The sequence below is a fragment of the Haliotis rubra genome, unplaced genomic scaffold (assembly GCF_003918875.1).
Source record: "Haliotis rubra isolate DU_JTF1 unplaced genomic scaffold, ASM391887v1 Scf60, whole genome shotgun sequence".
Classification (NCBI taxonomy): Eukaryota; Metazoa; Mollusca; class Gastropoda; order Lepetellida; family Haliotidae; genus Haliotis; species Haliotis rubra.
Window position 1 is genome coordinate 406,004 of NW_025767302.1, and position 23,024 is coordinate 429,027.

General features: G+C 39.9%; 1 protein-coding gene across 9 annotated transcripts in view; it reads left to right on the plus strand.

Annotated features, from left to right (window-relative positions):
- LOC124255486 (synaptotagmin-14-like) overlaps positions 1–12,530 on the plus strand; it is a 123,289-nt gene extending 110,759 nt beyond the window's left edge. For 8 of the 9 annotated variants that reach the window (XM_046689417.1, XM_046689416.1, XM_046689413.1 and 5 more), the window contains 6 exons: positions 1,211–1,490; positions 2,574–2,731; positions 5,040–5,054; positions 10,247–10,436; positions 10,766–10,978; positions 12,125–12,530. In XM_046689417.1, coding sequence (XP_046545373.1) covers positions 1,211–1,490; positions 2,574–2,731; positions 5,040–5,054; positions 10,247–10,436; positions 10,766–10,978; positions 12,125–12,225 — 957 coding nt within the window. In that variant the 3' untranslated portion in view covers positions 12,226–12,530. The remainder of the gene's footprint in view (positions 1–1,210; positions 1,491–2,573; positions 2,732–5,039; positions 5,055–10,246; positions 10,437–10,765; positions 10,979–12,124) is intronic. The other variant, XM_046689411.1, reaches the window with a different exon arrangement.
- Positions 12,531–23,024: the final 10,494 nt, after the last annotated feature.

Below are 23,024 nucleotides of genomic sequence, written 5' to 3' on the forward strand. Positions count from 1 at the left end.
AATACAACCTCCTCCCTTCAGGCCGCCGCTACAAAGTTCCAATTGTGAAAACTAAGAGAGCCCGTACATCCTTTATTCCAAGTACCATATCTCTCTTAAACAAATGTGAAGATACCTAAATCAAAGAATTTATGTAAATATGTTTGGTATCTCTCTAATGTGTCAGTTGCTCTGCTGATGTAACACAAATTCCTGAAAAGGCATTAAAGTACTATTCTATTCTATTCTATTCTATTCTATTCTATTCTATTCTATTCTATTCTATTCTATTCTATTCTATTCTATTCTATTCTATTCTATGTGTTCAAGATAAGGGTGTATCAATGTATGTACGGCTAAAAATATGCAGATATGATTGAATGTAAAATAACTAGCATATCATGTATGGGAGTATCAAATATAAAGATATTAATACCCATGTTTGTGCTGGCAGACCAAGGATAATACAATTAATTTTGAGGCATGGCAATGCTGTACTCCAACAAAGCCGGAATTCTACTCCTATATTGCTCTTCAGCTTTTTTCCTGAGGTTAAAAACGTATCTAGAACACTGGTAATAATGCTAATCAAAGAAACAAACCTATTTCCATACTCATAAGAAATCTGTTGGTCTGGGTCTGTTGGTGAGAGTAAGTTTGGTTTTATGCCACTTTTAGCAATATTCCAACAGTATCACCAGAAAGGGGTTTCACCCATTGTACCCTGGTGGAGAATTAAACCTGGGTCTTCACTGTGACAAGCAAATGCTTCAACCATTAGGCTAACCCACCGTCCCAAGACTCTGTTATGATTCCAGCTCTATCATAAGCATCGGTATATGAACCACTTTCAGCTTGTGATGACCCCAGTTATGAGCCAATACTTGTTCTCTAGATTATATGATCATACCTCACTTTACCATAAGTTTATTGTCTTCCTTCCCCAGGAACACCTGTTTGATCATACCTCACTTTACCATAAGCTTTTTGTCTTCCTTCCCCAGGAACACCTGTTTGATCATACCTCACTTTACCATAAGCTTTTTGTCTTCCTTCCCCAGGAACACCTGTTTGATCATACCTCACTTTACCATAAGCTTTTGTCTTCCTTCCCCAGGAACACCTGTTTGATCATACCTCACTTTACCATAAGCTTTTTGTCTTCCTTCCCCAGGAACACCTGTTTGATCATACCTCACTTTACCATAAGCTTTTTGTCTTCCTTCCCCAGGAACACCTGTTTGATGTCAGTGACCTGCAAGGGGATCCCCCCCTGATCTCCAAATGTGGAAGTCTGGAGGTCAGCTTCAAGTATGAAGCCAAGCGTGGTAAGATGAGCGTGACCATCCACCAGGCCCGTGAGATCCCAGCCAAGGACCGCGGTGGTGCTAGCAATGTCCAAGTTCGCATGATGCTACTACCTACCAAGAAACAGAAGTTCAAGACCAAAGTGAAAACAGGAGAAAATCCCACCTTTGATGAAAACTTCTCATTCAGCAAAATCTTTCCAGGTAAATGTTTACAGTTTTCTGTGGAGTATTATTCAATGTCAGTACAACCTGCAGACCTGTTGTGAATAATGTTCAGTAGGGCGCAATCTACTGTTCTGTGCAAAAAAGGGGAGGTGGGGTAGCCTAGTGGTTAAAGCGTTCGCTTGTCACACCGAAGACCTGGGTTCAATCCCCATATGGCTACAATGTGTGAAGCCCATTTCTGGTGTACCCCGCCATCATGAAATTGCTGGAATATTGCTAAAAGCAGTGTAAAACTAAACTAAACTCACTCACTCACTCATAAAAGGTGACTAACGGTTCGAGTTGTTGACACATGTCATCATATCCCAATTGCGTAGATCAATGCTCATTCTGTTCATCACTGGATTGTCTGGTCCAGGCTTGAATATTTACAGACAGGCCATATAGTTGAAATATTGCTGAGTGCAGCATTAAATATCAAACAAAATATGCAACATAGCATCATAAAATACAAAAATCAACAAAATACAAGCATACTTTTATTGAAAATGAGGGATCGTGTATGTGCTGGCAGTATGCTTTGTTAAGGATCAATGAAGTGTGAGTGAGTGTGTGATTTAATATTTAATGTCACATTGGCAATATTTTAGCCATATCGTGACGAGAACTGCTATGACATTGATAAAGAACAAATGTCGTCAATTAGATTATCACAGTTAGATTTGTAACTAGCATTTGATATTAAAATAATAGCACTATATGCACAATACACAATATGAAAACAGGCTATAGATCACCAGCAACTGAAGATAGATCACCATACTTGGGACCATGGGGACTTACAGTACTTTTGCTTCCTACATGGACCCTAGCTGGTTTTGTATCGTCCCTTCAGATGTTGGCAATTGTGCTCAAATTTAGCCATCACTTAAAAACACAAATATCCTACGATTAAAAACTAGCAAAGTTAAATTTAGTTTGACTATTTTAAACTTACGTACCCACTGATCAATAAATAGATGGGCGTATATAGCATCATTTTTAAAGGTTTATACTGTGAGGCAACCTTATACATGGGGTATGGACAGTGGTATACAGTATGTGTCCTTGTCACTCCAGATGATGTCCATGGAATGGGCATCCGAGTGAGACTGTACGGACTGGAACTTATGCGACGTGAGCGGATGATTGGAGAAAGCATCGTGGGCTTTGCATCTCTGAACCTGGATGAGGAGACCACTCACTGGATGGTGCTGGAGCCCAGGAGCAACCTCAGTGTAAGTTCCATTAACTACCATATGCTAGGTTACAATTGATCTTCACCAACCCACTTGTCGGAAAAGGTGACTAGCGAGATTGGGTAGTCAGGCTTGCTGACTTGGTTGATGCATATCATTGTATCACAATGCTGTGATGTCTGTCACCAGATTGTCTGAACCAGACTCAATTATTTACAGTGCTGTCATTTAACTGGGATATTGTTGAATGTGGCATTAAACAAAGAAAGCAACATATACCTGCTCCAGGAAGGACGTCTCCCAATACAGTCTCAACACTATGATTGTGATAAATCTATGTTTAAATATTTCAGGTTTGATTGCCTTAACACTAAGATTGCCATGCTAAACAGTTCTACATCTATAGAGGTGATGGGTTCAAAGCTAACGGCACTGTCACATTTAAACCCTGAACAGATTGAAAGCCTTGTATTAGGTATTCCTGGATCTATACAAGATAGCTAATGGTCCTATTCATTATTGATAAAGCTATTATCCTTACAGCAATGAGTTTGGCAGAGCTTTTACAAAGAAGCTTGGTTGTTTATCCTTCCTCCTGTTTGCTTCCCAATTGTAATCCACTTAGAATCCCAGAACCTTTCTTCATGTACCATCTACCTGGCCAAGCAGTGTCGGATATTTCAAGATTTCAAGTTTAGTTACAAGGAAGAACAAGATCAGATATTGCTGAAAACAGGGTTGTACTAGCTTGTTTACTCAAAAGCCCTTCAAGTCCAGTGGTGTCCCAAGATCTGACATTTTATTACTTCTTAAGGCCAGACCAATTTTATTTCTTGTTTTATGGATTTTTGTCCTCAGAAAACCTAAAGGCAGGAGGTATTTTCTTTTCTTTAAATAGCCTGTCAAAGTAATATTCCTTCTAAATGCTAAAATTATTTTACTTTTGGCAATTTATGAAGTGTATGTGGGGCAAAAACAATCTAAACAACATTTTCTTGTAAGTTTACATTTTTGGCCAATACAAACATTAGGATTTTATTTTTTGAGTTGGGAATTTTTTTTTAAATTTTTTCTTACTCTTGAAAAAATAGGACCGTCAGATTCGTAAAACAAGAAATAAAATTGGTCTGGCCTAATAAACTTAGCATTAGTCACATGTTTCTGGTGCGGAAAGTGTCTTCATGAAACACTGCACAATTGTATTAGGGAGGCAATTTAATCAATTAAGCAATATGTGACGGTCTTTATATGAATAGCTTGCATGATGCCATTGTAATGATATTAAGATATGCTACTGTATAATTGATACGGTGATGTCACTGAGAGTTCTCCAGCATTGATTCCATCTCTCTGGAAGAGGATAACTTTTTGTTGAAGTTGGATGTAGAGCTTCCAGAACACACATGATTCATGGAGTAATCTGTATTCAAGTCAGTGTGGGGTGGTGGGTAGCCAAGTGGCTAGAGCGTTCGCTCAGCATGCCGAGGACCCAGGTTCAATTCCCTACATGGGTACAATGTGAAAGCCCATTTTTGGTTTCCCCACCCTGATATGGCTGGAATATTGCTGAAAGCAATGTAAAATGTTACTCAAGCTAGAGTGGACACCCACTTGTGCAACATGGTCACCATGATGAGTGTCTAGGGTTGGAAGATCCAGTAAGCATATTTTTTCAAACTAACGGCAGCTACACTAAACCGTAGTGTAAGGTATAGTGTGTACAGAGAGCATGAAAGGTCGTTGGATCAAGAGAAATATAACAGTGTGCAACAGTTTTACTGCATACAAGTCAGGTTTGGTCTTCAAAGACTCCAGTATCAAAATACTCTTGTCTTTCGACTTCTGACTTTGGCAAAAATAGTCTGGTAATTAAGAAAAAGAAGGTAAAACTAATTGCCTAATTGTAAATAGTGTCAATAATTGCATACCATTATTACCCTGAGGTACACTTGCTTATGTGTCGGATCTGGGTTAGAACTGGTCTTCAGCATAGCATGTTTGTTGTAAGAGGTGACCAATGGGATCGGGTGGTCAGGCTCGCTGACCTGGTTGATGCATGTCATTGGTTCTGATGAGTAGATCGATGCTCATGATGTCAGTCTCTAGATTCTGGCTCAGTTATTTACCTACTGCTGTCATATAGCTGGAATACTGCTGAATGTGGCAACCAAAAATAAACAGTAACTATTCTTTGTCCTTTAGAGGAAGACTTGTGAAATACCTGTATGTTCGTGAAGTCTCAGAAATGCTTTAACTGTTCTTGACCTCTGGCATAACCTTTCCGACCATTCCATGATTTGTATGCTTGCTGTTTGTCAACTGATGTAAACTGAATGTGGTGTTTCAGGGCAAGGGAGGTTTTGTATGTATCCATTCCAACACTATAGTTAAAGATACAATAGATGTGTACCATCTAGAGTCTTAGCATCTCCCTACAACATCCTGTGCACCAACTCCGCTTGTCCCTGTACTGGCACCATGAAACAGTCTCTATACTGGCACCATGAAACAGTCCTTATACTGGTACCATGAAACAGTCCCTATATGCCACCATGAAACGGCCACTATACTGCCACCGTGAAACAGTCACTGTACTGGCACCATGAAACAGTCCCTATGCTGGCACCATGAAACAGTCACAATACTGGCACCATGAAACAATCTCTATACTGGCACCATGAAACAGTCACTATACTGGCACCATGAAATGGCCACTATACTGCCACCATGAAACAGTCCCTATACTGGCACCATGAAACAGTCCCTATATGCCACCATGAAACGGCCACTATACTGCCACCGTGAAATAGTCACTGTACTGGCACCATGAAACAGTCCCTATGCTGGCACCATGAAACAGTCACTATACTGGCACCATGAAACAATCTCTATACTGGCACCATGAAACAGTCACTATACTGGCACCATGAAATGGCCACTATACTGGCACCATGAAACAATCTCTATACTGGCACCATGAAACAGTCCCTATATGCCACCATGAAACGGCCACTATACTGCCACCGTGAAACAGTCACTGGAAACATACTGGCACCATGAAACAGTCCCTATGCTGGCACCATGAAACAGTCACAATACTGGCACCATGAAACAATCTCTATGCTGGCACCATGAAACAGTCCCAATACTGGCACCATGAAATGGCCACTACACTGCCACCGTGAAACAGTCCCTATACTGGCACCATGAAACAGTCACAATACTGGCACCATGAAACAGTCACAATACTGGCACCATGAAACAGTCACTATACTGGCACCATGAAACAGTCCCTATGCTGGCACCATGAAACAGTCCCTATGCTGGCACCATGAAACAGTCACAATACTGGCACCATGAAACAATCTCTATACTGGCACCATGAAACAGTCACTATACTGGCACCATGAAATGGCCACTATACTGCCACCATGAAACAGTCCCTATACTGGCACCATGAAACAGTCCCTATATGCCACCATGAAACGGCCACTATACTGCCACCGTGAAACAGTCACTGTACTGGCACCATGAAACAGTCCCTATGCTGGCACCATGAAACAGTCACTATACTGGCACCATGAAACAGTCACTATACTGGCACCATGAAACAGTCACTGTACTGGCACCATGAAACAGTCCCTATGCTGGCACCATGAAACAGTCACTATACTGGCACCATGAAACAGTCACTATACTGGCACCATGAAACAGTCACTATACTGGCACCATGAAACAGTCACTATACTGGCACCATGAAACAGTCACTATACTGGCACCATGAAACAGTCACTGTACTGGCACCATGAAACAGTCACAATACTGGCACCATGAAACAGTCACAATACTGGCACCATGAAACAGTCACAATACTGGCACCATGAAACAGTCACTATACTGGCACCATGAAACAGTCCCTATGCTGGCACCATGAAACAGTCACTATACTGGCACCATGAAACAGTCACTATACTGGCACCATGAAACAGTCACAATACAGTCACTATACTGGCACCATGAAATGGCCACTATACTGGCACCGCGGAAACAGTCACTGTACTGGCACCATGAACAGTCCCTATGCTGGCACCATGAAACAGTCCCTATGCTGGCACCATGAAACAGTCACAATACTGGCACCATGAAACAGTCACTATACTGGCACCATGAAACAGTCACTATACTGGCACCATGAAATGGCCACTATACTGGCACCATGAAACAATCTCTATACTGGCACCATCAAACAGTCCTTATACTGGCACCATCAAACAGTCTCTATACTGGCACCATCAAACAGTCCCTATACTGGCACCATCAAACAGTCACTATACTGGCACCATGAAATGGCCACTACACTATACTGGCACCATGAAACAGTCACTATACTGGCACCATCAAACAGTCACTATACTGGCACCATGAAACAGTCCCTATACTGGCACCATGAAACAGTCACTATACTGGCACCATCAAACAGTCACTATACTGGCACCATCAAACAGTCACTATACTGGCACCATGGCAGTCCTATACTGGCACCATGAAACAGTCACTATACTGGCACCATGAAACAGTCACTATACTGGCACCATGAAACAGTCACTATACTGGCACCATCAAACAGTCACTATACTGGCACCATGAAACAGTCACTATACTGGCACCATCAAACAGTCCCTATACTGGCACCATCAAACAGTCACTATACTGGCACCATGAAACAGTCCCTATACTGGCACCATGAAACAGTCACTATACTGGCACCATCAAACAGTCACTATACTGGCACCATGAAACAGTCACTATACTGGCACCATGAAATGGCCACTATACTGGCACCATGAAACAATCTCTATACTGGCACCATCAAAAATTCCTTATACTGGTACCATGAAACAGTCTCTATACTGGCACCATCAAACAGTCACAATACTGGCACCATGAAACAGTGGCCACTATACTGGCACCATGAAACAGTCACTGTACTGGCACCATGAAACAGTCACAATACTGGCACCATGAAACAGTCCCTATACTGGCACCATGAAACAGTCACAATACTGGCACCATGAAACAGTCACAATACTGGCACAGCTTGACATCAATGTCAATATAAGGTGTCCACTGGTCTCGAGGGACATATATTGATCAGCCCACCATGATAGTTTATGTTCCTGGCATCCTCGGTCAGTTTATGTTCCCATAAAACACAAACTAGCATAGGGGGAATATCACCTCATGTTACCCAAGGGACCAATGGACAACCAGTTTATCCTACCGCACTCCTAAATATACTGCAGGTTTGTCTTATGCATGCACACTTTAGTCTGAATTTGAAACTACTACAATGCCTGTGAGGATTTTAAAGCAGAGCATGGAAAACAGTGATTACACAGTGTCCTTTAGAAAGTGGTCAAATGCAACATGGTTATTTTAAGGATTACATAGTTTCATTGAAGTACAGATTCTGGATTCTGGTATTCTGGATTGAATATCACACAGAATATGAAGCCACTCCCTCAGAGTGGGGCACCTAATCGCTCCAGTCCTATAGGTACTGGAATCTGGATTTTCCTGAGGGAGTGTAATCGCTAATAAAACATGTTACACAGAAAACAAACTTAAGAGTTAATCCCCCTAGATTTATTTTATTTAGAAATTAAAATGTCATATCTGGAAAATGGTTTGCTTACATTAATTTGAGATTCAGTATCGTGGTTGGTTAGTTTGAATGTAACAACAGCAGTTCCGGCAGTGGAGGATTAAGTCATTAGAAATGTACTTTACACATTAACAGAGTACATGGAACAAAATATATTGGGAATGACAGGAATAACAAGTCTTTATGGATGATAGCTTTTTTATTGTACAAAAGCGACGTTTCGGTTTAGATACTTATACCGTTTTCAAAATATATTGGGTATCAGCCAATCAGAATGTGCCATTCATGTGAAAGGTAAGATGATATGTCATGTTTCATTCAGTCCAGCACTGCCGCTCCTGAGTATGAGTTCCTAACTACAGTTCTAAAACTACAAAGGGTATATAGTGTTGCACATCAGTATGTTCTCATGGCCTACACAATTTCAGGGCTGACTTGGCGATTTCGGAATGCTAGGCTTATTGACAGGTTAATTTGCAAAGTCCTCACGTTCAAACAGCCTCCACTGCATGCATGAGAGATGGCTAAATCCAAGCTCCAGCATTCCTAACTTCTTTTGAATAGTATTAATAATTCATGTGTCAAAAAATTCAGATCAGAATTAAAACAAACATATTGATCAGCTTGGAAACAAATGTCACGTAAATGTCATCATTGTTTTTAAACAGATGATATTTCATGACAGTCACAAAACAAATTCAAGTGTTCCAGTTTTTCATGAGGGAACTTTTGGAAAATTATCAATATGAAATGTGCATGAATATGAAGTTCAGTACCGGATCAGTTTTCATGATTCTGGTCTTCCTGTCATTTACTGTTTGAACAGGCATCTAATCATCGAACTCAAATAAGGTAACTATGCTGAAATTGGAGAGCAGCTGTGAAAGTGAAAAACGGAAATGCTAAAAGAAATAAACAGAAGAACTTGATCTCTAGGACTTAGATCTGTATCATGTGTTATTGACAACCCCACCCCCAAATGTATTTTATGGCACAGGCTTCTCCTCCCATCACAATCATTCACACTCACACACATATACATGACCCCACCCCTATTTTAATCAATCCATGAATAATGTTCACTTTTATCATTCTTTTATTTTAAAATTTAAATAAAATAGAACTGAAGCGTAATAGAGCACTCATTTTGTTCAACCTTCCCCATGTTCTTGAAATCTTGTGCAGACTCTCATGTATGTATCTAGGAGGTGTATTACATCGTCACAGCACCCTTCTCACCTGCATGTGGCTTCCCTTTGTTGCCAGGCAACATACACGCCTCAAACATGCAGAAAACCATTCATTGATCAGTCTACTCTTGCTTCAGGCATCTCAACCCACAGCTTACAGCCTCTCAAGTCTTTGGTAGTCAAACTTTGCTTATATAATATCATGTTCAACTTTCCTAACCATACACCCAGTTGTATGCAGTTCTGTTGACTGGGAGAATGTGTTCTGTACAACTTATTCAAACTGTGCAGATGATGCCGGATTAATGATCCTTATTTGATTCACTGATTGGCATGTAGAACTCTTACCATCTGACTATGTTTTCTGCTGAATCGACTTCAAGTCACAATTCCATAGCACTCCAGTAGGCTAGCATTATATATAATACCACAATGCTTTCCTTTCTTGTTTTTCGACTTCTAGAAGCTTTGTACTAAATAGTGTATCAAGTTCAGTAACTTTATCTATTGGTTTAAAACATTCATTAATAAATTTTACACAGAGTATACTTTAATACAGTAAAGGTCTTACTGATAGAGGTAATGTTTAGACATCTTTATGCATAGTTAACTATTAATTTTGTTGTTTGTTATTTTGCTGTGAATCGTGCGTGAAATCTGAAGGATGTTGTTTGATGCCTTCAATGTGATGTATTCCAGCATGGGGACTCTGGTTTTGATGTGTCCAGCTTGTCGAGGAGCGACAGTGCTTCCTCCACACAGTCTCTACAACACGGCGGAATGCCCGAGCTGCTCATTGGGCTGGCGTACAATGGCACGACTGGTCGGCTCTCCGTGGAGGTCATCAAGGGAAGTAACTTCCGCAACATGGCCATGAACAGGGCTCCAGGTGGGTTTGTTTGATTATGTAACAAAAGTTATATTTGGGATTACACTTTTTCAGTAAAGTACAGATTACAGTACTTTTATTAGGTTGAATCCAATCAGGGATTCAAACCCACAGTCTCAGTGTCCGGTGCTTAATTGCCATCACACAAAGGCAACGATCTAACCCACTCAGCCACCACACGACTTCAAATCAAGAGAGAGAGATTGAAAGAGAGGGAGAGAGAAAGGAGGTCAAAGCTTACAATGGTTTAACATTGCTTCGAACTTATCTATGAAGTAGTGTTCTTTTAAAATTTGCCATGTCCTGATTGACCAATGGTTTTGTTGCAGACACATACGTGAAGTTGACGTTGATGTCACCGACGGGGCAGGAGCTGCAGCGGTGCAAGACCTCGGTGAGGCGTGGTCAGCCAAATCCACTGTTCAAGGAGACGTTCATGTTCCAGGTGGCTCTGTTCCAGCTCCCAGAAGTGACACTTATGGTGTCTGTCTACAACAAGAAGAGCATGAAGAAGAAAGAAATGATTGGATGGTTCTCATTAGGTAACATGTCCCTTCAGTTTAATATGCCTGTATTCAGGGATAGATCTCGAGATGGAGCAGTATCTGGATTATGCTGCTATGCCAGACTGTCAGGTGTTGTCCAAGTAGGGTAGGATGCTAATGGAGTCAACAAATGTTGTCTAAATATGGTATGGTGCTAAGAGAGAGTCAGGTGTTGTCCAAATACTGTTATAATCCACTATACTGGAAATTTTTGTTGATTTTAAAAAGCAAAATGATATTTTTTGAAAAACTGGACACCAGTACAGTGTGAAAAATATCATGACGCAATTTGCTGGTCAATTGCAATAAACAATCAACAAATAACGTGTCTCATTATCTCCTTATTATTAAACAGTTCATATAATCAAGTACTCTACTGAGCTCAGTTCAAGGATAGCAGCAACCTTTAATATGTGATTGGATTTACTTTAGGTAGAACTTTCAGTTGTAATTTATTTTTGAGAATTGGGCAAGTCACAAAAATATCATGACGCATAATTGTCTGTTGGTCACCACTCGCAAAAATATCGTGATGCAAAAAATTCGTGATGTACAGTATTTTGGTGGCAGAGACGGGTGTTTATCTAAATATGGCATGGTCGTCTGAGACCTGGATCACTTCGGGGTCTCCTCAAACATTAAGCTGGCACATTGTAATACTAGAATACTGATCAAAGCAGCATTTGCCAAAAACTCACTCACTCCTTGAGAGATTGTCAGATGATTCTCAATGAGGCCAGATAGGGATTTGCATGACATCAACCATTATTGGGGCTGGGATCTGTCAGTTCACTGGAATATGTGCCTTAAATATTTGAAACAAATTCTTCAAATGGCAAGGCTAGATTGTGCATATTTCAGTGCATGTCTGAACCGACCCCTGCAGATCCAGGTTCGAATTGGTCTTCAACGCGATCTTGTCATAAGAGGCAATGAATGGGATTGAGTTCTCAGGCTCACTGACTTGGTTGACACATGTCATCGGTTCCCAATTGCATCAGTCGATGCTCATGCTGTTGATCAATGGATTGTCTGGTCCAGACTCAATTACTTACAGACCGCTGCTGAAATATTGCTGAATGCAGCGTAAAAAAACAAACAAACAAAATGCATGTCTGTACCAGAGAGAATTGTTCGTTTCAGGCATGAACTGCAGCGGGGAAGAAGAGGGTTCTCACTGGTCCGACATGAGGGAGAGTAAAGGAGAGCAAGTGTGTCGATGGCACGTGTTATTGGAGTCATAGCCAGGCAGCGTACAGCACCACCTACAGACACCAGCTTGGATGGACACGCCCACGGACAGCACTCACCACTCATACCATACATTGCCTCAAGAGTACAATTTGCAAATAGTACAATACACATTAGGCCTTATGTATTGTTTTAGTTGGTTTACGATTTCAGCTGACAAAAATCTGAAATTGAAATTGAAATAGAATAATTTTTGACAAATCATATTTGGACCAACTTTTTTATGATAGCGTGAAATTGAAAAAAATACAGACTTTATTATATCATGTTCGGAAGAAATGGTACGTAACACATATAATAATCTTTATTCTACCAATATAAAATATAAACTGTCTCATGGTTTTTGTTTTTTTCTGACTGTGCGACCATTTAGTATGTTTTTTATATAGTAGTAGCTGTACTAGTAATCTTAAAATAATCAAATAATATCTTGATATTGTACAATACATTGTTAGCCAAAATATTGTAAACTAACTAATACAAAAATTAAAGGCCTTACATAGACGTGAAGAACAATGAACACACTGCACATTTGCAAATCTGCTTAGGCATTTTGAGACAAGTCATGTTAAAGAGAATTCTTAGCTTGGCTCATCACCAAATAGCTGTGAGTGAACGTGGAAACAAATCAAAATATGGATATAGAAGCAAGCTGTTATCGCCATTCCTGAATTGTGTAATTCTGGTGAGAATACCCTATGTAACTGTTATGTACAGATGAAACATTGTTCTGAACACTAGAACATTAATCTGAGAACTGAAACATTGTTCTGAGAACTGAAACATTGTTCTGAGTACTGAAACATTGTTCTGAGAACTGAAACATTGTTCTGAGAACTGAAACATTGTTCTGAGTACTGAAACATTGTTCTGAGAACTGAAACATTGTTCTGAGAGAACTGAAACATTGTTCTGAGTACTGAAACATTGTTCTTAGTACTAGAACATTTTTCCAAGTACTGAAACATTGTTCTGAGTTGTCAAACATTGTTAAGAGAACTGAAACATTGCTATTAGTGCTGAAACATTGTTCCAAGTACTGAAACAAGGTAGAGAGACCATAGAAAAGTGCTAGTTGACATATTGAGGACTCTGTCATGGAGCAGTATTGTACATGGGTGGCGTTCACACCCTGGCTCTGCCACCCACTGGGTGCATGATGCTGTCTACTCTCAAGAACCTCTGTACATTTTGTAATGTTTCAACATGTGTAAACCGTATTTCTTGTTGTATAGTTTACTATTCAATTATTGACATTGACAACTGGCAATATAAGATGTACTTTATTCTGCTCTTACTGTGGCACCAACTGGTCTCACCAGATATTGTTCTGGCCTCTTCCACAAAACTGTCTTAGCGCTACAGCAGTTGTGTTTTAATCACCTTAGCGCTAAGATCATCTTGTGAATGGGGCCATGTATGTTAAAGATGTAAAAAAGATCTGAGTTGTTTATTCCACACGGAGACAGGAGAGGATGCATGAGTTTTCCGGTCACTGTTTTCATTTTATGTCAGCCCAGAAAGTAATGACAGATTTACATATACTACTCAAATGAAGGTTAAATTTCACTGTTTTGTACAACTACAGTTTGTCTATCAAGACCATGACAAATAAGTCAGTGGTCATTTGACGTGTAACGATATGAGGAGCCAGTGATACGATACATATCCTAATAAAATATTGAGTTCATCTTTTCACCCTTTCTACAGGTAAATCACAAACCTGAATTGTTAAATTTCAAACTTCAGACAGCAAAGATGGGGTATTGTAGGGGAGAAATATGATAATCTTTGGGACACTCTGCAGCTTCTGCTGTTTATAGGCAGACAGGAAATAATTGAGAAACTGTCGCTGGAGTGGTAATGGAAGCCACAACATGACATACTACTTTGTGGTACTTAACATGTTTTGGGGCATTTCATTCCTAAGAGTTAGAGTGCAACCATCCAACAAATAGAACAAAAACAAAATTAATAATGGTGTTTTGCTTGTTCTGTCATGTGCTTCAAAAAACCCTCCCCTCTCGATACCAGGATCCCAAAAATGGGATGCGAATATTTCCTCTTCAAATTCATACTTGCGAAAAAAATTATAGAAAATTAACTCTTGATACTTTCATTGTGAGTCAAATATGTTGTGATAAAAGTATTTTGACTTAAAAAAAATATTTGGTATCTAATGGGTTAACTAGTTATTCAACAGTTTCTAGTATTTGTTTTTTTACATCAGTATAGCTATGTATTGTATGTATTGCAAAACAGGAGTTGTAAATCAACTGATCGTATTGTGAGCCGCGTATCGTGATACAATACTGTATTGCTGTATTGTTGCACCACAACACAGTCAGTGTACTTTAACCTCTTTGAGTAGTATATTTATGTATGTTTCATTAGTTATCTTTGGTATGGACATTTAGATGCATGTTGTTTTCGCTTACACCAAACTGTTCAAGTTAACACTGAACTGATAATGCTGGCTTGTGTAGTTCATGCAGAATTCATGTACGGCTGCATTATTCATGCCCTTGTATTCAGACAGAACTCTTTTAAATATTGATGGGGCATTGTAGTAAACACTCCCTCTGTGATTTCAGGAGAGATCATTGAACAAAACATGTATGCAACAGCTATTTCTTGAGAATGTTTGCTCGGCGGGAAAAGGGAGGTAACTCTGACAAGACACTGGCAGTCAGATGATGACGCGTATAACAATACACTTGCCACAATCAGTTATTAGAGCACAATGGTGAACAGAAGTATATTTGTTCAACACATGATTTCTAGTGAATCCAGTGTTTGGACACAATTGTTTTCACGCAGACAGTGTTTTTATTATGTTCAGTTAAAACTAGCTGCATTCATCCTGTCTTCTGATTGATGACAACATGGAAATCAGACCTTAGGGAATGGTTGTTAATGGCAGGAGAAAATTAGTGGATAAGTATGGTCTTCGGACTGAATCATACTTGGTGGTGGGGGTGTCAGTTGTTCATGTTCACTCCCTAACTCTCTCTCTCTCTCTCTCTCTCTCTCTATCTTGTTCTCTCTTTATCTTGCTCTTTCTCTATCTCTCATGCTTTGTCTTTTGCTGTCTCTTGCTCCATCTCTCATGCTCTATATCTCTCCCATTCTCTCTTGTTCCACCTCTCTTGCTGTCTCTCTCTTTCCTTCTTGTTCCATCTCACTCATACTCTCTCTCTCTCTCTCTCTCCTCTCTCTCTCTCTCTCTCTCTCTCTCTCTCTCTCTCTGGTGCTGTATCTGTCACAGTCTCTTTCTCACTCTCTATCTCTGTCAGTGTCTCCCTCCCTATTGACCAATCCCCTGGCTTCTGTACTATGCTAGGGAGAGAACCTTGCAGCATCCCCTCACCACAGATCTCAGACACCTATGCCTGCCTGTTTTCCCTGCATGATAACGTTGTATTGCTAACCTCTACATGAGAACTAAGCCTGCTGTTACATGTGAAGGTGCCATGTATATATATATACTGTTAAACATGTACAGTCCCATGTTGTGAGGCCACACTCAAGTCAGTGTTGAACTTGTTATTCCTTGATAACATTACCGATGTTTTGGTTGTGATGGACTATGTTGGTGATACGTGAGCAAAGCTAACTCTGTTGACATTGTGCTGTTGTGATTTGAAGGATGGTGACATTCACTGGGGGTTTGGTCGAGTGCTTTCTTAATGCTACTGCATTATCCAGCTTGTGTACGGCCAGCCTTCCAGATGCTCAGGTTCTAAGCTGACCAAGCCATCTATGGCACGGCAATTCTGTAATTCTATTGGGTATGCCATGTAAATTCACACAGATTATATGTTTCTAGATTTCTCCAAAGCGGTAAATATAGTAGACCTACATCAGCGACTTTCTCGGACATTAAACTGACATGCCTTTATATTGCTGGAATATTGTTTAGAAAAGCATGTAACCAAGTTTAATCACAGCCACATAGAGTAGTGTTGTTCAGATGGCCTCCAAAAGTCACTTTCACCATGAAGCTCCTGTAAAATATCACTTCTGCAGTTACTCCCATCTTCGGAGTACTAACTGCAAGTGATGGCCTCAGTTGAAATACGTTCCCCATAATCCAATTACATTCAATTTTGTCGTGGTACTTTCGTGATTTTTGCTAAAGAATCAAATGAAATATGTTTAGTACAAAGTTGTTTTTGTTATCTACTACTGTACTGAAATTCCTGATAGAAAGCGTGTTTCACTGTTACTGGGGCAAAAGAAAAATATAATCAGAGTCTTAAAGGGAGCAACCATTAGCTGTTCAAAGAGGAGGGGATTTAGGTTTAACATATGCATGTTGTTTTTTTCACTATTTAAGAGCTCAGTACATTTTTTCAAACATAAACATACCTAAATGTTGTTGCTTTATTTAAATAAATACAAATAACAACCTCTTTTATTTGGATAGTTGTCCAGAAGAAAAGGTCACATCAGTATTTTTCCTGTAATATGAGGCATATATAAATTATTGCTATTTGCAGGTGGACTTGTTTCTATTCCCAAAAAAAAACATGCACAAATCAAATGGTTGTACCATCATATGTCAAACATGTGCCTATTTATCTGTAAGGCAAGTAATTTTATTACTGTTATGTGTTGTTTAGTCCATGACACAATTACCAGATGGTCTGTGATGTCAAAATGTTATATAGGAACAACTATGATCTCAAAACAAAGAATACTAATGTCACGTATTACAATGAACCACCGACATATGATATATTCAGTTGGTTTTGACATTGTTGACACCATTGTAAGATTGTTGATATATCTGTACAACTAGTTAGAGGAGTCTGCTGTACCAAGCATTCCTTCAGCTGGTGGATACATGGAATACCATTTCAAATGTTTTGCTCCTATTTTTAGTCATCTAGTGGGTTAGGGTTTGAGAGTACCCGTAGCTGCTGCTTATTATCAGAACTAGGATTTCCTCGTCACTGAGTTGTATGCTGCCTCGGCACTAGGATTTCCTCGTCACTGAGCCATATTCTGCTTCAATGCTAGGATTTCCTTGTCACCGAGCCATATTCTGCCTCAATACTAGGATTTCCTCGTCACCGAGTCATATTCTGCCTCAATACTAGGATTTCCTCGTCACCGAGTCATATTCTGCTTCAATACTAGGATTTCCTTGTCACCGAGTCATATTCTGCCTCAATACTAGGATTTCCTCGTCACCGAGTCATATTCTGCCTCAATACTAGGATTTCCTTGTCACCGAGTCATATTCTGCCTCAATACTAGGATTTCCTTGTCACTGAGCCATATTCTGCCTCAATACTAGGATTTCCTCGTCACCGAGTCATATTCTGTCTCAATACTAGGATTTCCTCGTCACTGAGTCATATTCTGCCTCAATACTAGGATTTCCTCGTCGATGAGTCATATTCTGCCTCAGTACTAGGATTTCCTCGTCACCGAGTCATATTCTGTCTCAATACTAGGATTTCCTCGTCACTGAGTCATATTCTGCCTCAATACTAGGATTTCCTCGTCGATGAGTCATATTCTGCCTCAGTACTAGGATTTCCTTGTCACCGAGTCATATTCTGCCTCAATACCAGGATTTCCTCATCACTGAGCCCTATACTACCACGGTTTTGCATGTTATAGCTGCACCATCTTGTGAGGTGCCACGGCTGAACAGTCTCCACATTCAATGTTCCCCGACATGCTAGTCCATTGCTTACACTTGCTGTGTTTAGTTCATGTTGTCTGTCACATATATACTGTCATCCCCATGCCTGCAGCCACTTACTATCAAATATCCAACAATCATCTCCAGTTCATATTCCAAGATTTGTGATCATGTTTTATTGATTGCCAGTATAATGTAGGTTGTCAACCACACTGGGGCATGGCAGGGAGCTCCCTTGGGCGTGGCAGGGACCTTCCTTGGGTGTGGCAGAGGGCTCACTGGGGCATGGCAGGGAGCTCCCTGGGGTGTGGCAGGGGGCTCGCTGGGGTGTGGCAGGGTGCGTGACAGGGAGCTCGCCAGGGCATGGCATGGAAGTCGCTGGGGTGACAGGCAGCAAGGTTTGTCCTCTCTCTACCTCTACCACTCCCTATGATTGTTCTGTCACTGTACTTCTACTGCAGAAAATATGTTTTGGTCAATGTATCATACACTATCATGTTTCACGTTACCAATAAAGCCAAAGCTGTATGGATTGCCTTGTTGTCTTTGTGGGATGCTCGCCACTAATCAACCTGGACGATTTGTCATCTGATAGTTTACAGCTGTATTATGTTTGCATGTGGAGCATGCATTGAACCTGGTGCTTCCATGTCCGTGGGAGTGTGTGGCATGCCAACAGCTGTTGCAGTTCTGAGCTAACCCTTACTTTACTGCAATGAGTAAGTTTTATCCTGGTTTTACGCCGCTTCTAGCAATACTCCAGTAATGTCATGGTGGGGGACACCAGTAATGTCATGGTGGGGGACACCAGTAATGTCATGGTGGGGGACACAGGAAATGGGCTTCATACACTGTACCCATGTTGGGAATCGAACCCGGGTCTTTGGCGTGATGATTGAATGTTTTAACCACTAGGCTGCCCCACATTACTGACGATCAGGAAACATTACCAAATATTTGTAAATTCAGACTATATAAACAAATGCTGTGCAAGTGGCTGGTCCCTTCAGATCACCAGAGATGTTGAAAATGTAACTTATCAAGGACAACAAACATACACATTTGGTTTAGGTGATGCAGTTTTGAATATTTTCAACAAGATACTTGTCAAATAAGGTACAAATGGACTTAAGTTTTTTATCTTATTCAACTCCACATCCAGCATTATTCCAGCTATATAACTGCGACCTGTAAAGAATCAAGTTTGGACTAGACAATCCAGTGATTGATATTGAGAGCAACAATCCAAGCTGTGGGGGTATGAGGAGATGCTCTGTACCAGGGCAACCGTGAAGATCCAGTTAGAATTGATCTCCAGTAACCCATCCTTGTCGTAAGAGCCAACTAACAAGATCGGATGGTCAGGCTCGCTGACTGCGTAGATCAATGTTCATGCTGTTGATCCCTGGATTTTCTGGTCCAGATCCAATTACCGGTATTTACAGAGTGCGGCGCTAAACTAAACTAAACTCAATCACTCACTGTACCAGGTCACAGTGTCCTCACATGCTATCACATACTACTCATATATGACTCAGAATGAGGCAGAATTTCAGTTGTGGGTTGTTTTGAGCAGTATATTTGGTCACATTCCCAACCACATTGGTTGATTGGGAGCCATTCTATCCTAGAATCGACATCAGGTGTACAGAAGAAGAAAACTGAGAGCTTACAGTGACAAAACTATTTGCAGGATAATCTGACAGAATCAAATGAAAAGAAAACCATTTTACCACATTTGTGTATAGTTTCTGCTGGTCAAGTAAGTTATACCATACACTAGCACAGGGAAAGTGATCATGTCTAATAACTCCAATAGTTTTAGTATGTGCTTTTTAGTGATTATTAATGCTGATTAGTCAACTGAAGCCAAATGATGTCACAGTGCTTCATTGTTGACAGGGGGTGGGGTAGCCTAATGGTTAAAGCGTTGGCTCGTCACGCTGAAGACCCGGGTTCGAATCCCCACATGGGTACAATGTGTGAAGCCCATTTCTGGTGTCCCCCACCGTGATGTTGCTGGAATATTGCTAAAAGCGGCGTAAAACCAAACTCAGTCAGTCAGTCATTGTTGACAAAAATGTGACCTCAACTATTGGATCACAAAAATGTGACATCAACTATTAGATCACAAAAATGTGACATCAACTATTAGATCACAAAAATGTGACATCAACTATTAGATTGATGACTACAAGAGTTACTCTGTTCAAATATACTGGACAAAATAAGTTAGGGATATTGGTATTTTTATGATTGATATTTTATCAGTGTGTCAATGAATAAATAGATCATTATTCATAATTTCAAAATGTACATACTGTATATCCCTAACTATGCTGGGTTGAATAGGATTGTGCTGTTCTGCTGGTTCTGAAACGAGGGTTTGAAAACGGCATCCAGATGGTTAAAGTTTGTATTCATTATGAAGAAAATGTTTAGAGTCAGTAGCAATTTTTAAAGCGAGATTTGCAGTTTGCTATCAGCCACAGAGCTTAGGGTATTTTAAAGGGAAAACATCAAAGATGTCAGACAGAGATTTGCATTAGTCAGTGGACGTTTCCGGTCATCATAAGTAACTGTTCTGTGTGCTGTTGTACAAAGTGATCTTAGTGCTAAGGTGACCGTAACTCCCATATCTTAACATGGTGCTAAGGTTGCTGTGTACAACGGCACCCTGGAGTAATATAATCAGTACTGAATCTTTGAAGGGCATTTAGAAGTGGATTGTATAAGTAAAGCAAGATTAATGGATGTCAACTTCAACCTGATGAAGGAGCAGGCATACCCTCTGAAATGTGTTATTCACAATAAATGTTTGCCCATTCAATTCTTTTGACATAAGGGGCGGTGGGGTAGCCTAGTGGTTAAAACGTTCCCTCATCACGCCGAAGACTCGGGTTCAATTCCCCACATGGGTACACTGTGTGAAGCCCATTTCTGGTGTCCCCCATCTTGATATTGCTGGAATATTGTTAAAAGCGGCGTAAAATCATACTCACTCACTCTCTTTTGACATAAATTAAGTCAAGACACCTCAGTTATATATTTTATTACAACATCATAACCACCAACAATGAAGGACACTAGTGGTAACACAGCCATATGGAGTTGTCTTGGTGCTATCTGTTAGTCAGTTACTCGTGGCCACTATATATGTGTATCACAAGCTGGGATATAAATGAGTGAGTATTATGTTAAGTGCCCACTTTAAATGCTGAAAAGATCACATAAGTGCTCAAACATGTACAAGTTGTATCACAGTTCACTTGAGTATTTTCCAACCGCGTCATACCAAAAGACGTTAAAATATGGTGCTTGTTGGTCCCTGCCTGGCGTTCGGCATAAATTGGTACAACAAGGACTGATCGGCTCGGAGTCAGTATAATGTGTCTGAGTGGGGTATTCATGCTTCACTGCGGCATGGTATCAGTGTAGGAAAGATAGCCCGTCCCAACGTCCGAGACGGATGGATTTTGTGGAGGACGGGTTAAAAAAATATCTAGTCCGTCCTCATGTCGGGTCAATTTTAGCAAACCAATGACATATATATAATGATTATAACCTTTTTAAATATTTACTGCCGAAGGTGTTTTATTTATATTTGGAGGACAGGCTAGATTTTGGCAGGACTGGTAAAAAATTTGACCTGCCAGTCCTGTGGACAGGCTAGATTTTCTACATCTTTCCTACACTGATGGTATCTCAGTGGGCTAGCACTATAAAACCATCTTCAGCCTGGGCTAGTACAAGCAGCCGCACATACACATACACATACACACGCATGCACGTCGTCATATGAGGAAAATATTCTCAAGCACGACGTTAAACCCAATTCCACCACCACCACCACTTGAGTATTCTACATGCAGCCATTGCAGGGTGTGATTTCGCTATTTACAACCTGCACCGTGCATGTTCAACATGGCTGGTGCTGGTTGCCTTCAGTAACAGGTTGCACCCAGTGCACGTAACAATAAATCAACGTCTTACAGCTGTCATCGTGTGTTTTAATTGGGAAGTAAGTGACTGGAAGTAACAAGACTTGTTACAAACATGAACATTTGTGTACTCATTAATCAGTTAAATTGCAGTAATCATATAATTGAGATTAATAAATAAGGTAAGGCCAGACCAATTTTATTTCTTGTTTTACGGATTTTTGTCCTCAGAAAACCTAAAGGCAGGAGGGAAAAAAATAAAAAATAAAAATCACCAGTCAAAGTAATATTCCTTTTAAATACCAAAAGTATTTTATATTTGGCAATTTATGAAGTGTATATGAGTCAAAAAACAATCAAATTTTGTTGTTGTAAGTTAACATTTTTGGCCAATAAAAACATGAAGATTTTGTTGAATCATTCATCGTTATCATCATGAGGTCAACTTCTGCTGAATGAATCCGATACTGAGTGCTTGTTATGAGAATTGATAAACAAGTATTTATCTTACGTTTTAGAACCAATGACAATATTTTGTGGTGCAACCAAAATTTTGGTGGTGCAACCAAAATTTTGATGGTGCAGCCAAACCTACAAGCCAGGTTGCACTTGGTGCAGGTACTGAAAAAAAGACTGAAATCACACCCTACATTGTAAGCAAGTTGTGTTTCACACAATAGCACTGAGTAAATCATATGTTAGACAAGTGTTATTTTCAAATGTGTTTACAAATCCTCAGACTAAAAACATTATAATGTGAAAAATATATAAAAATTAAAGCAGTGGGTTTTTTTAAATATTTTCTTGACCAGACATAAGTAGGATTTTAAAAAATACAAATTGATTTACTGTGTCTGTCAATATATATCAGTTATTTAATATCCTTCCATTAAAACCTGTTAAAAATGTTATCTCATTGTTTTGAATTTTATATCTGACACTTATTCTATGGTTCTGATTTTTTATGTTCATGTTTTACATTAAGCAACTTCTAACAAATATTGGCTTGAACATTAAACATTGCATCTTGTGGTGTTTGTTTTGGTTACAGTTCTGCCAAATTTTATTTAAAACAAAAGTTGGTGTGACCCAAATGAGGTAACAGTATGTTATTATAATCATTTAATATTTGATGTGGTATGTCTCCCCAAAACAATGGAATACAGAAGCCATGGTTCCTCTATACTAATTG